Here is a 14,703-nt window from a genome sequence, read left to right as displayed (position 1 = left end):
CTGCCATCATATTGCAGTCTACACGTATCTCTTATGTGTGACTGCCATCATATTGCAGTCTACACGTATCTCTTATGTGTGACTGCCATCATATTGCAGTCTACACGTATCTCTTATGTGGGACTGCCATCATATTGCAGTCTACACGTATCTCTTATGTGTGACTGCCATCATATTGCAATCTACACGTATCTCTTATGTGTGACTGCCATCATATTGCAGTCTACCCGTATCTCTTATGTGTGACTGCCATCATATTGCAGTCTACACGTATCTTTTATGTGTGACTGCCATCATATTGCAGTCTACACGTATCTCTTATGTGTGACTGCCATCATATTGCAGTCCACACGTATCTCTTATGTGTGACTGCCATCATATTGCAGTCGACACGTATGTCTTATGTGTGATTGCCATCATATTGCAGTCGACACGTATCTCTTAGGTGTGACTACCATCATATTGCAGTCCACACGTATCTCTTATGTGTGACTGCCATCATATCGCAGTCCACACGTATCTCTTATGTGTGACTGCCATCATATCGCAGTCCACACGTATCTCTTATGTGTGACTGCCATCATATTGCAGTCGACACGTATCTCTTATGTGTGACTGCCATCATATCGCAGTCGACACGTATCTCTTATGTGTGACTGCCATCATACTGCAGTCGACGCGTATCTCTTATGTGTGACTGCCATCATATTGCAGTCGACGCGTATCTCTTATGTGTGACTGCCAAAATATTGCAGTCTACACGTATCTCTTATGTGTGACTGCCATCATATTGCAGTCGACGCGTATCTCTTATGTGTGACTGCCATCATATTGCAGTCTACACGTATCTCTTATGTGTGACTGCCATCATATCGCAGTCAACAGGTATCTCTTATGTGTGACTGCCATCATATTGCAGTCTACACGTATCTCCTATGTGTGACTGCCATCATATTGCAGTCTACACGTATCTCTTATGTGTGACAGCCATCATATTGCAGTCTACACGTATCTCTTATGTGTGACTGCCATCATATTGCAGTCTACACGTATCTCTTATGTGTGACTGCCATCATATTGCAGTCTACACGTATCTCTTATGTGTGACTGCCATCATATTGCAGTCTACACGTATCTCTTATGTGTGACTGCCATCATATTGCAGTCTACACGTATCTCTTATGTGTGACTGCCATCATATTGCAGTCTACACGTATCTCTTATGTGTGACTGCCATCATATTGCAGTCTACACGTATCTATGTGTGACTGCCATCATATTGCAGTCTACACGTATCTCTTATGTGTGACTGCCATCATATTCTAGTCTACACGTATCTCTTATGTGTGACTGCCATCATATTGCAGTCTACACGTATCTCTTATGTGTGACTGCCATCATATTGCAGTCCACACGTATCTCTTATGTGTGACTGCCATCATATTGCAGTCGACACATATGTCTTATGTGTGATTGCCATCATATTGCAGTCGACACGTATCTCTTATGTGTGACTGCCATCATATTGCAGTTCACACGTATCTCTTATGTGTGACTGCCATCATATTGCAGTCGACACATATGTCTTATGTGTGACTGCCATCATATTGCAGTCCACACGTATCTCTTATGTGTGACTGCCATCATATTGCAGTCTACACGTATCTCTTATGTGTGACTGCCATCATATTGCAGTCTACACGTATCTCTTATGTGTGACTGCCATCATATTGCAGTCCACACGTATCTCTTATGTGTGACTGCCATCATATTGCAGTCGACACATATGTCTTATGTGTGACTGCCATCATATTGCAGTCCACACGTATCTCTTATGTGTGACTGCCATCATATTGCAGTCCACACGTATCTCTTATGTGTGACTGCCATCATATTGCAGTCTACACCTATCTCTTATGTGTGACTGCCATCATATTGCAGTCTACACGTATCTCTTATGTGTGACTGCCATCATATTGCAGTCCACACGTATCTCTTATGTGTGACTGCCATCATATTGCAGTCGACACATATGTCTTATGTGTGATTGCCATCATATTGCAGTCGACACGTATCTCTTATGTGTGATTGCCATCATATTGCAGTCCACACGTATCTCTTATGTGTGACTGCCATCATATTGCAGTCCACACGTATCTCTTATGTGTGACTGCCATCATATTGCAGTCCACACGTATCTCTTATGTGTGACTGTCATCATATTGCAGTCCACACGTATCTCCTATGTGTGACTGCCATCATATCGCAGTCGACACGTATCTCTTATGTGTGACTGCCATCATACTGCAGTCGACACGTATCTCTTATGTGTGACTGCCATCATACTGCAGTCGACACGTATCTCTTATGTGTGACTGCCATCATACTGCAGTCGACACGTATCTCTTATGTGTGACTGCCATCATATTGCAGTCGACACGTATCTCTTATGTGTGACTGCCATCATATTGCAGTCGACACCTATCTCTTATGTGTGACTGCCATCATACTGCAGTTGACGCGTATCTCTTATGTGTGACTGCCATCATATTGCAGTCGACGCGTATCTCTTATGTGTGACTGCCATCATATTGCAGTCTACACGCATCTCTTATGTGTGACTGCCATCATATTGAAGTCGACACGTATCTCTTATGTGTGACTGCCATCATATTGCAGTCGACACGTATCTCTTATGTGTGACTGCCATCATATTGCAGTCGACACGTATCTCTTATGTGTGACTGCCATCATATTGCAGTCTACACGTATCTCTTATGTGTGACTGCCATCATATTGCAGTCGACACGTATGTCTTATGTGTGACTGCCATCATATTGCAGTCTACACGTATCTCTTATGTGTGGCTGCCATCATATTGCAGTCTACACGTATCTCTTATGTGTGACTGCCATCATATTGCAGTCTACACGTATCTCGTATGTGTGACTGCCATCATATTGCAGTCTACACGTATCTCTTATGTGTGACTGCCATCATATTGCAGTCTACACGTATCTCTTATGTGTGACTGCCATCATATTGCAGTCTACACGTATCTCTTATGTGTGACTGCCATCATATTGCAGTCTACACATATCTCTTATGTGTGACTGCCATCATATTGCAGTCTACACGTATCTCTTATGTGGGACTGCCATCATATTGCAGTCTACACGTATCTCTTATGTGGGACTGCCATCATATTGCAGTCTACACGTATCTCTTATGTGTGACTGCCATCATATTGCAGTCTACACGTATCTCTTATAAGTGACTGCCATCATATTGCAGTCTACACATATCTCTTATGTGTGACTGCCATCATATTGCAGTCTACACGTATCTCTTATGTGTGACTGCCATCATATTGCAGTCTACACGTATCTTTTATGTGTGACTGCCATCATATTGCAGTCTACACGTATCTCTTATGTGTGACTGCCATCATATTGCAGTCCACACGTATCTCTTATGTGTGACTGCCATCATATTGCAGTCGACACGTATGTCTTATGTGTGATTGACATCATATTGCAGTCGACACGTATCTCTTATGTGTGACTACCATCATATTGCAGTCCACACGTATCTCTTATGTGTGACTGCCATCATATCGCAGTCCACACGTATCTCTTATGTGTGACTGCCATCTTATCGCAGTCGACACGTATCTCTTATGTGTGACTGCCATCATACTGCAGTCGACGCGTATCTCTTATGTGTGACTGCCATCATATTGCAGTCGACGCGTATCTCTTATGTGTGACTGCCATCATATTGCAGTCGACACGTATCTCTTATGTGTGACTGCCATCATATTGCAGTCGACGCGTATCTCTTATGTGTGACTGCCATCATATTGCAGTCTACACGTATCTCTTATGTGTGACTGCCATCATATTGCAGTCTACACGTATCTCTTATGTGTGACTGCCATCATATTGAAGTCGACACGTATCTCTTATGTGTGACTGCCATCATATTGCAGTCGACACGTATCTCTTATGTGTGACTGCCATCATATTGCAGTCGACACGTATCTCTTATGTGTGACCGCCATCATATTGCAGTCCACACGTATCTCTTATGTGTAACTGCCATCATATTGCAGTCCACACGTATCGCTTATGTGTAACTGCCATCATATTGCAGTCTACACGTATCTCTTATGTGTGACTGCCATCATATTGCAGTCTACACGTATCTCTTATGTGTGACTGCCATCATATTGCAGTCGACACGTATCTCTTATGTGTGACTGCCATCATATTGCAGTCCACACGTATCTCTTATGTGTAACTGCCATCATATTGCAGTCGACACGTATCTCTTATGTGTGACCGCCATCATATTGCAGTCCACACGTATCTCTTATGTGTAACTGCCATCATATTGCAGTCCACACGTATCGCTTATGTGTAACTGCCATCATATTGCAGTCTACACGTATCTCTTATGTGTGACTGCCATCATATTGCAGTCTACACGTATCTCTTATGTGTGACTGCCATCATATTGCAGTCGACACGTATCTCTTATGTGTGACTGCCATCATATTGCAGTCCACACGTATCTCTTATGTGTAACTGCCATCATATTGCAGTCCACACGTATCGCTTATGTGTAACTGCCATCATATTGCAGTCTACACGTATCTCTTATGTGTGACTGCCATCATATTGCAGTCTACACGTATCTCTTATGTGTGACAACATTAAATACAGTAGTGTAGTAGACCTAAGTATTCATTAAAAACAAGGCAGAGGTTTGATCTACAAGTACTTTTCATATTTTTGGCCACTAACATGACACACAGTTTGAACAGTAACACTGTGTTTGAAATATGGGAAAATAAAACACTGTACTTCATTTGGCGCACCACTAGATGGAGCCACAGTATGAGAATCCCCTTACTCCTATACGTCTTAATGAAGGGATATTTTCAGTGTGTTTTGTGCACAGAGTGAACCTTCTGCAAAAGGCAGAGCTGTTGCAGCAGCAAGCTTGCAGATGGGGACTTTTCCTTAAGAGGAACTTAAGGCGGCGTATAATGCATAATTCATACAGAGCGGGCCGACACACACACACACACACACACACACACACACACACACAGTAAGATGTGAGTGTAATATGTGGAGAGGTGTCCCTAATAGTTTGACCCTCTGAAGCAGTCAATGAAAATAATTAGGAGCAGCTTGTGCAGGTGTTCCTAATGATGTGGCCACCAGCTGGAGATGTTTACTTCCTGTACGGCGATGGCGGTGAGGATGCACGCTGGAAGGTTTCCTCGCGATGCTTCATAATCAGCGCCTCACCCCTCGGCCCGGCTCAAGGTTACGCCTGAACCCCCCTTGCACACACACACACACACACACTCTTGTGTGTGTGTGTGTGTGTGTGTGTGTGCGCGTGTATTTGTTACCTTCTTGAGACCTGAGAAAAATGCCTACCTCTTTAGGACCGCCCTTTCTAGATATATAAAGATGTGTATTAACAACATTAATAATATATACATACAATGCACATATAAAAAAGGTAAGCTTTTAGTTATTAATTATTTATTTTTTGTTTGTAATTGTAATTTACTTCAAGTTATTACAGTATATCTCTATATACATAATTATTTTTTTAAATACATTTTGGCCAAAGGGGTAGCACTTCAAATTCTTACACACACTTGTTATTTCATAAGTTGGCCAGAGGGGGAGCACTTCAAATTCTTACACACACTTGTTATTTCATATGTTGGCCAGAGGGGGAGCACTTCAAATTATTACAGACACTTGTTATTACATATGTTGGCCATGGGGGGGGATATTTACGTATTTTTTATTATTATTAATATTTATTAGGTTTTTTTTAGGTTTATTATTTGTATTATATAAAAAAAATTGCTTTCATTTTAACGGCCCGATTTAAGTGGCAATAGGATATAAGGCACCGCAAATATAAGGCAAGTAGTTGTGCAAATGAACGCACCGTAAACTAATTAAAGCCAGTAGTTGTGCACCTGAACGCACCGTAAACTAATTAAAGCAAGTAGTTGTGCACCTGCACGCACCGCAAACTAAATAAGGCAAGTAGTTGTGCACCTGAATGCACCGCAAACATAAGGCAAGTAGTTGTGCAAATGAACGCACCGCAAACTAAATAAGGCAAGGAGTTGTGCACATGAACGCACCGCAAACTAATTAAAGCAAGTAGTTGAGCACCTGAATGCACCGCAAACTAAATAAAGCAAGTCGTTGTGCACCTGAATGCACTGCAAACTAAATAACGCAAGTAGTTGTGCACCTGAACGCACCGTAAACTAATAAAAGCAAGTAGTTGTGCACCTGAACGCACCGCAAACTAAATAACGCAAGTAGTTGTGCACCTGAACGCACCGTAAACTAATAAAATCAAGTAGTTGTGCACCTAAACGCAACACAAACTAAATAAGGCAAGTAGTTGTGCAAATGAACGCACCGCAAACTAATTAAAGCCAGTAGTTGTGCACCTGAACGCACCGAAAACTAATAAAAGCAAGTAGTTGTGCACCTGAACGCACCGCAAACTAAATAAGGCCAGTAGTTGTGCACCTGAACGAACCGCAAACTAATTAAGGCAAGTAGTTGTGCACCTGAACGCACCGCAAACTAAATAAGGCAAGTAGTTGTGCACCTAAACGCAACACAAACTAAATAAGGCAAGTAGTTGTGCAAATGAACGCACCGCAAACTAATTAAAGCCAGTAGTTGTGCACCTGAACGCACCGAAAACTAATTAAAGCAAGTAGTTGTGCACCTGAACGCACCGCAAACTAAATAAGGCCAGTAGTTGTGCACCTGAAAGCACCGCAAACTAATTAAGGCAAGTAGTTGTGCACCTGAACGCACCGCAAACTAATTAAGGCAAGTAGTTGTGCACCTGAACGCTCCGCAAACTAATCAAGGCAAGTAGTTGTGCACCTGAACGCACCGTAAACTAATTAAACCAAGTAGTTGTGCACCTGAACGCACCGCAAACTAATTAAGGCAAGTAGTTGTGCACCTGAACGCACCGCAAACTAATTAAGGCAAGGAGTTGTGCACCTGAACGCACCGCAAACTAAATAACATTCAGATTCAGATAGGTTTTTATAATAAGTTGTGCACCTGAACGCACTGCAAACTAAGTAAAGCCAGTAGTTGTGCACCTGAACGCACCACAAACTAAATAAGGCAAATAGATGTGAACCTGAAAGCAACGCAAACTAAATAAGGCTAGTAGTTGTGCACCTGAATGCACCACAAACTAATTAAGACAAGGAGTTGTGCACCTGAACGCACCGCAAGCTAAATAAGGCAAGTAGATGTGCACCTGAACGTACCGCAAACTACATAAGGCAAGGAGTTGTGCACCTGAACGCACCGCAAACTAAATAAGGCAAGTAGATGTGCACCTGAACGCACCGTAAACTAAATAAGGCAAGTAGTTGTGCACCTGAATGCACCACAAACTAATTAAGACAAGGAGTTGTGCACCTGAACGCACCGCAAGCTAAATAAGGCAAGTAGATGTGCACCTGAACGCACCGCAAACTAAATAAGGCAAGGAGTTGTGCACCTGAACGCACCGCAAACTAAATAAGGCAAGTAGATGTGCACCTGAACGCACCGTAAACTAAATAAGGCAAGTAGTTGTACACCTGAACACACCGCAAACTAATAAAGACAAACAGTTGTACACCTGAACGCACAGCAAACTAATTAAAGCAAGTAGTGGTGCACCTGAACGCACCGCAAACTAACTAAGGCAAGTAGTTGTGCACCTGGACGCACCGCAAACTAAATCAGGCCAGTAGTTGTGCACCTGAACGCACCGCAAACTAAATAAGGCTAGTAGTTGTGCACCTGAACGCCAACTGCAAACTAAATAAGGCAAGTAGTTGTGCACCTGAATGCACCGCAAATATAAGGCTAGTAGTTGTGCAAATGAACGCACCGCAAACTAATTAAAGCCAGTAGTTGTGCAGCTGAATGCACCGTAAACTAATTTAAGCAAGTAGTTGTGCACCTGAACGCACCGCAAACTAAATAAGGCCAGTAGTTGTGCACCTGAACGCACCGCAAACTAATTAAGGCAAGTAGTTGTGCACCTGAACGCACCGCAAACTAATTAAGGCAAGTAGTTGTGCACCTGAACGCACCGTAAACCATATAAAGCAAGTAGTTGTGCACTCGAACGCACCGCAAACTAATTAAAGCAAGTAGTTGTGCACATGAACGCACCGCAAACTAATTAAGGCAAGGAGTTGTAGACTTGAACGCACCGCAAACTAAATAAGATTCAGATTCAGATAGGTCTTTATAATAAGTTGTGCACCTGAACGCACTGCAAACTAATTAAGGCAAGTGGTTGTGCACCTGAACGCACCGCAAACTAAATAAGATTAGTAGTTGTGCACCTGAACGCACCGCAAACTAAATCTGTGCACCTGAACGCCCCCTGCAAACTAAATAAGGCAAGTAGTTGTGCATATGAACGCACCGCAAACTAAATAAGGCAAGTAGTTGTGCACCTGAATGCACCGCAAACTAAATAAGGCAAGGAGTTGTGCACCTGAACGCACCGCAACCTAAATAAGGCAAGCAGTTGTACACCTGAACACACCGCAAACTAATAAAGACAAACAGTTGTGCACCTGAACGCACCACAAACTAATTAAAGCAAGTAGTGGTGCACATGAACGCACCGCAAACTAACTAAGGCAAGTAATTGTGCACTTGAACGCACCGCAAACTAACTAAGGCAAGTAGATGTGCACCTGAACGCCAACTGCAAACTAAATAAGGCAAGCAGATGTGTACCTGAACGCAATGCAAACTAAATAAGGCTAGTAGGTGTGCACCTGAACGCACCGCAAACTAAATCTGTGCACCTGAACGCCCCCTGCAAACTAAATAAGGCAACTAGTTGTGCATCTGAACGCAACGCAAACTAAATAAGGCAAGTAGATGTGCACCTGAATACACCGCAAACTAATTAAGGCAAGGAGTTGTGCACCTGAACGCACCGCAAACTAAATAAGGCAAGTAATTGTGCACCTGAACGCACCGCAAACTAACTAAGGCAAGTAGATGTGCACCTGAACGCCAACTGCAAACTAAATAAGGCAAGTAGATGTGTACCTGAATGCAATGCAAACTAAATAAGGCAAGTAGGTGTGCACCTGAACGCACCGCAAACTAAATCTGTGCACCTGAACGCCCCCTGCAAACTAAATAAGGCAAGTAGTTGGGCATCTGAACGCAACGCAAACTAAATAAGGCAAGTAGATGTGCACCTGAATGCACCGCAAACTAATTAAGGCAAGGAGTTGTGCACCTGAATGCACCGCAAACTAATTGAAGGCAAGGAGTTGTGCACCTGAATGCACCGCAAGCTAAATAAGGCAAGTAGTTGTGCACCTGAACGTACCGCAAGCTAAATAAGGCAAGTAGCTGTGCACCTGAACGCACCGCAAACTAAATAAGGAAAGTAGATGTGCACCTGAACGCACCGCAAACTAATTAAGGCAAGTAGTTGAGCACCTGAACGCACCACAAACTAAATAAGGCAAGTAGATGTGCACCTGAAAGCATTGCAAACTAAATTGGCAAGTAGTTGTGCACCTGAACGCACCTCACACTAAATAAGGCAAGTAGTTGTGCACCTGAACGCACCGCAAACTAAATAAGATTCAGATTCAGATAGGTCTTTATAATACGTTGTGCACCTGAACGCACCGCAAACTAAATAAGGCAAGTAGTTGTGCACCTGAACGCACCGCAAACTAAATAAGGCAAGTAGATGTGCACCTGAACGCACCGCAAACTAAATAAGGCAAGTAGATGTGCACCTGAACGCCCCCTGCAAACTAAATAAGGCAAGTAGTTGTGCATCTGAACGCACCACAAACTAATTAAGGCAAGGAGTTGTGCACCTGAACGCACCGCAAACTAAATAAGGCAAATAATTGAGCACCTGAACGCACCACAAACTAATTAAGGCAAGTAGATGTGCACCTGAATGCACTGCAAACTAATTAAGGAAAGTAGTTGTGCACCTGAACGCACCGAAAACTAAATAAGATTCAGATTCAGATAGGTCTTTATAATAAGTTGTGCACCTGAACGCACCACAAACTAAATAAGGCAAATAGTTGAGCACCTGAACGCACCACAAAATAATTAAGGCAAGTAGATGTGCACCTGAATGCACCGCAAACTGATTAAGGCAAGTAGTTGTGCACCTGAACGCACCGAAAACTAAATAAGATTCAGATTCAGATTCAGATAAGTCTTTATAAGTTGTGCACCTGAACGCACTGCAAAATAAATAAGGCCAGTAGTTGTGCACCTGAACGCACTGCTAACTAATTAAGGCAAGTGGTTGTGCACCTGAACGCACCGCAAACTAAATAAGGCTAGTAGTTGTGCACCTGAACGCACCGCAAACTAAATCTGTGCACCTCAACGCTCCCTGCAAACTAAATAAGGCAAGTAGTTGTACATCTGAACGCACCACAAACTAATTAAGGCAAGGAGTTGTGCACCTGAACGCACCGTAAACTAAATAAGGCAAATAGTTGAGCACCTGAACGCACCACAAACTAATTAAGGCAAGTAGATGTGCACCTGAATGCACTGCAAACTAATTAAGGCAAGTAGTTGTGCACCTGAACGCACCAAAAACTAAATAAGATTCAGATTCAGATAGGTCTTTATAATAACTTCTGCACCTGAACGCACCACAAACTGAATAAGGCAAGTAGTTGTGCACCTGAACGCAGCGCACACTGATTAAGGCAAGTAGTTGTGCACCTGAACGCACCGCAAACTAAATCTATGCACCTGAACGCCCCCTGTAAACTAAATAAGGCAACTAGTTGTGGATATGAACGCACCGCAAACTAAATAAGGCAAGTAGTTGTGCACCTGAATGCACCGCAAACTAATTAAGGCAAGGAGTTGTGCACCTGAACGCACCGCAAGCTAAATAAGGCAAGTAGATGTGCACCTGAACGCACCGCAAACTAAATAAGGCAAGTAGTTGTGCACCTGAACGCACCGCGAACTAATTAAGGCAAGGAGTTGTGCACCTGAACGCTCCGCAAACTAAATAAGATTCAGATTCAGGTAGGTCTTTATAATAAGTTGTGCACCTGAACAACACCACAAACTAAATAAGGCAAGTAGATGTGCACCTGAACGCACCGCAAACTAAATAAGGCAAGTAGATGTGCACCTGAACGCACCGCAACCTAATAAGGCAAGTAGTTGTGCACCTGAACGCACCGCAAACTAAATAACATTCAGATTCATATAGATCTTTATAATAAGTTGTGCACCTGAAGGCACCACAAACTAAATAAGGCAAGTAGATGTGCACCTGAACGCACCGCAAACTAAATAAGGCAAGTAGTTGTGCACCTGAACTCATTGCAGACTTAATAAGATTCAGATTCAGATAGGTCTTTATAATAAGTTGTGCACCTGAACGCACCGCAAACTAAAAAAGGCAAGTAGATGTGCACCTGAACGCACCGCAAACTAAATAAGGCAAGTAGTTGTGCACCTGAACGCACCGCAAACTAAATAAGGCAAGTAGTTGTGCACCTGAACGCACCGCAAACTAAATAAGGCAAGTAGTTGTGCACCTGAACTCATTGCAGACTAAATAAGATTCAGATTCAGATAGGTCTTTATAATAAGTTGTGCACCTGAACGCACCGCAAACTAAAAAAGGCATGTAGATGTGCACCTGATCGCACCGCAAACTAAATAAGGCAAGTAGATGTGCACCTGAACTCATTGCAGACTAAATAAGATTCAGATTCAGATAGGTCTTTATAATAAGTTGTGCACCTGAACGCACCGCAAACTAAAAAAGGCAAGTAGATGTGCACCTGAACGCACCGCAAACTAAATAAGGCAAGTAGATGTGCACCTGTACGCACCGCAAACTAAATAAGGCAAGTAGTTGTGCACCTGAACGCACCACAAACTAATTTAAGGCCAGCAATTGTGCACCTGAACACACCACAAACTAAATAAGGCAAGTAGATGTGCACCTGAACGCACCGCAAACTAAATAAAGCAAGTAGTTGTGCGCCTGAACTCATTGCAGACTAAATAAGATTCAGATTCAGATAGGTCTTTATAATAAGTTGTGCACCTGAACGCACCGCAAACTAAAAAAGGCAAGTAGATGTGCACCTGAACGCACCGCAAACTAAATAAGGCAAGTAAGTGTGCACCTGAACGCACCACAAACTAAATAAGGCAAGTAGGTGTGCACCTGAACGCACCACAAACTAAATACGGGAAGTAGATGTGCACCTGAACGCACCGCAAACTAATTTAAGGCCAGCAATTGTGCACCTGAACACACCGCAAACTAAAAAAGGCAAGTAGATGTGAACCTGAACAAACCGCAAACTAAATAAGGCAAGTAGATGTGCACCTGAACGCACCGCAAACTAAATAAGGCAAGTAGTTGTGCACCTGAACGCACCACAAACTAATTTAAGGCCAGCAATTGTGCACCTGAACACACCACAAACTAAATAAGGCAAGTAGATGTGCACCTGAACGCACCGCAAACTAAATAAGGCAAGTAGATGTGCATCTGAACGCACCGCAAACTAATTAAAGCAAGTAGTTGTGCACCTGAACGCACCGCAAACTAAATAAGGCAAGTCGATGTGCACCTGAACGCACCGCAAACTAATTTAAGGCCAGCAATTGTGCACCTGAACACACCACAAACTAAATAAGGCAAGTAGATGTGCACCTGAACGCACCGCAAACTAAATAAGGCAAGTAGGTGTGCACCTGAACGCACCACAAACTAAATAAGGCAAGTAGGTGTGCACCTGAACGCACCACAAACTAAATACGGCAAGTAGATGTGCACCTGAACGCACCGCAAACTAATTTAAGGCCAGCAATTGTGCACCTGAACACACCGCAAACTAAAAAAGGCAAGTAGATGTGAACCTGAACAAACCGCAAACTAAATAAGGCAAGTAGATGTGCACCTGAACGCACCGCAAACTAAATAAGGCAAGTAGTTGTGCACCTGAACGCACCACAAACTAATTTAAGGCCAGCAATTGTGCACCTGAACACACCACAAACTAAATAAGGCAAGTAGATGTGCACCTGAACGCACCGCAAACTAAATAAGGCAAGTAGATGTGCATCTGAACGCACCGCAAACTAATTAAAGCAAGTAGTTGTGCACCTGAACGCACCGCAAACTAAATAAGGCAAGTAGTTGTGCACCTGAACTCATTGCAGACTAAATAAGATTCAGATTCAGATAGGTCTTTATAATAAGTTGTGCACCTGAACGCACCGCAAACTAAAAAAGGCAAGTAGATGTGCACCTGAACGCACTGCAAACTAAATAAGACAAGTAGATGTGCACCTGAACGCACCGCAAACTAAATAAGGCAAGTAGTTGTGCACCTGAACGCACCGCAAACTAAATAAGGCAAGTAGTTGTGCACCTGAACGCACCGCAAACTAAATAAGGCAAGTAGATGTGCACCTGAACGCACCATCTCCGTGTCACGTCACGCGTGCTGCCCACTTTCACTCCGAGCACCCCCGTCTGCACCACCACCACCGCGGGGGGGGTGACGTGCTCCTCCTCCGCCGCTCGGCTCGCACTCACCTCGGTGCGCGTCTGCAGCCGCTTGTTCATCTCGTAGATCCGGTACTCGGGCTGCACCACGTAGGGCGAGTGTCTCCGGTAGAAAGGTCCGAAGGGGGACGAGTAGAAGGGGTCGTGGTTGGCGTTGGACATGGCGGCGGCGGCGTGGCGGGACGAGGAGCGATCTCAGCACGCGGCGCGGGAAACGCACATGGAGGCGGCGGCTCCTCTGCGGGGACCCCCGGCGGAAAGCAGCCGCGGTCTGGGAGGCTGAAGCTGCTCTCTGCAACTTGGCTGCTGGAGCGAGGAAGAGGAGGAGGAGGAGGAAGAGGAAGGCATGGTGGGAGGGGGGTGCATATGTTGGGGGTGTGGGGGGGGGGGGTCGCTCCTTTCCTGCTCCGTCCGCCAACACTTTTTGTGCACTCTTGCAAAGTTCACGCGCACAGCGACGGTGGTGACGTCAGGTCCCCGCTGCCACTTCATTAGGAACACCCGGAGCCCTGTTGACAAAACACGATAATTGGCGGGGTTTTACAGACGTCATCTCGCAGCTGACCTCAGTTGTGCTAATGACACGCCGCTCAATTTGTTTGTATATCATTCACAATCCTTAAGTGGGACCAGAACACATGTTTATTTCATGCATTCTAAATAGTAAATAAAGGCTAGCAAAAGTCAGTTAACAATAAAGCTATGTGGAGTCACTCTATTCTGCCTATAAAGCGCTCTCAAAAACCCCCAACGAGGTTTTATATACATGATGTAAGTATATATGCAAAATAGTAACATGTAATATATACATGATGTAAGTATATATGTCATGTAGTAACATTCATAATAATATGTATTATATACATAATGTAAGTATATATGTCATGTAGTAACATTCATAATAACATGTAATATATACATGATGTAAGTATATATGTCATGAAGTAACATTCATAATAACATGTAATATATACATGATGTAAGTATATATGTCATGTAGTAACATTCATAATAACATGTAATATATACATGATGTAAGTA

At 43.5% G+C, this 14,703-nt stretch overlaps 1 protein-coding gene across 4 annotated transcripts in view; it reads right to left on the bottom strand.

Moving 5' to 3' along the window:
* The window catches only part of ldb2a (LIM domain binding 2a), a 261,535-nt gene extending 247,538 nt beyond the window's left edge, over positions 1-13,997 (bottom strand). For all 4 annotated transcript variants that reach the window (XM_062039739.1, XM_062039740.1, XM_062039737.1 and 1 more), the window contains exon 1: positions 13,693-13,997. In XM_062039739.1, coding sequence (XP_061895723.1) covers positions 13,693-13,824 — 132 coding nt within the window. In that variant the 5' untranslated portion in view covers positions 13,825-13,997. The remainder of the gene's footprint in view (positions 1-13,692) is intronic.
* Between the last annotated feature and the right edge of the window lie 706 nt (positions 13,998-14,703).

Source organism: Entelurus aequoreus, linkage group LG28 (assembly GCF_033978785.1).
Source record: "Entelurus aequoreus isolate RoL-2023_Sb linkage group LG28, RoL_Eaeq_v1.1, whole genome shotgun sequence".
Classification (NCBI taxonomy): Eukaryota; Metazoa; Chordata; class Actinopteri; order Syngnathiformes; family Syngnathidae; genus Entelurus; species Entelurus aequoreus.
Note: the sequence above shows the minus strand (reverse complement) of the source record. Positions and strands in the feature narration are given on the sequence as shown.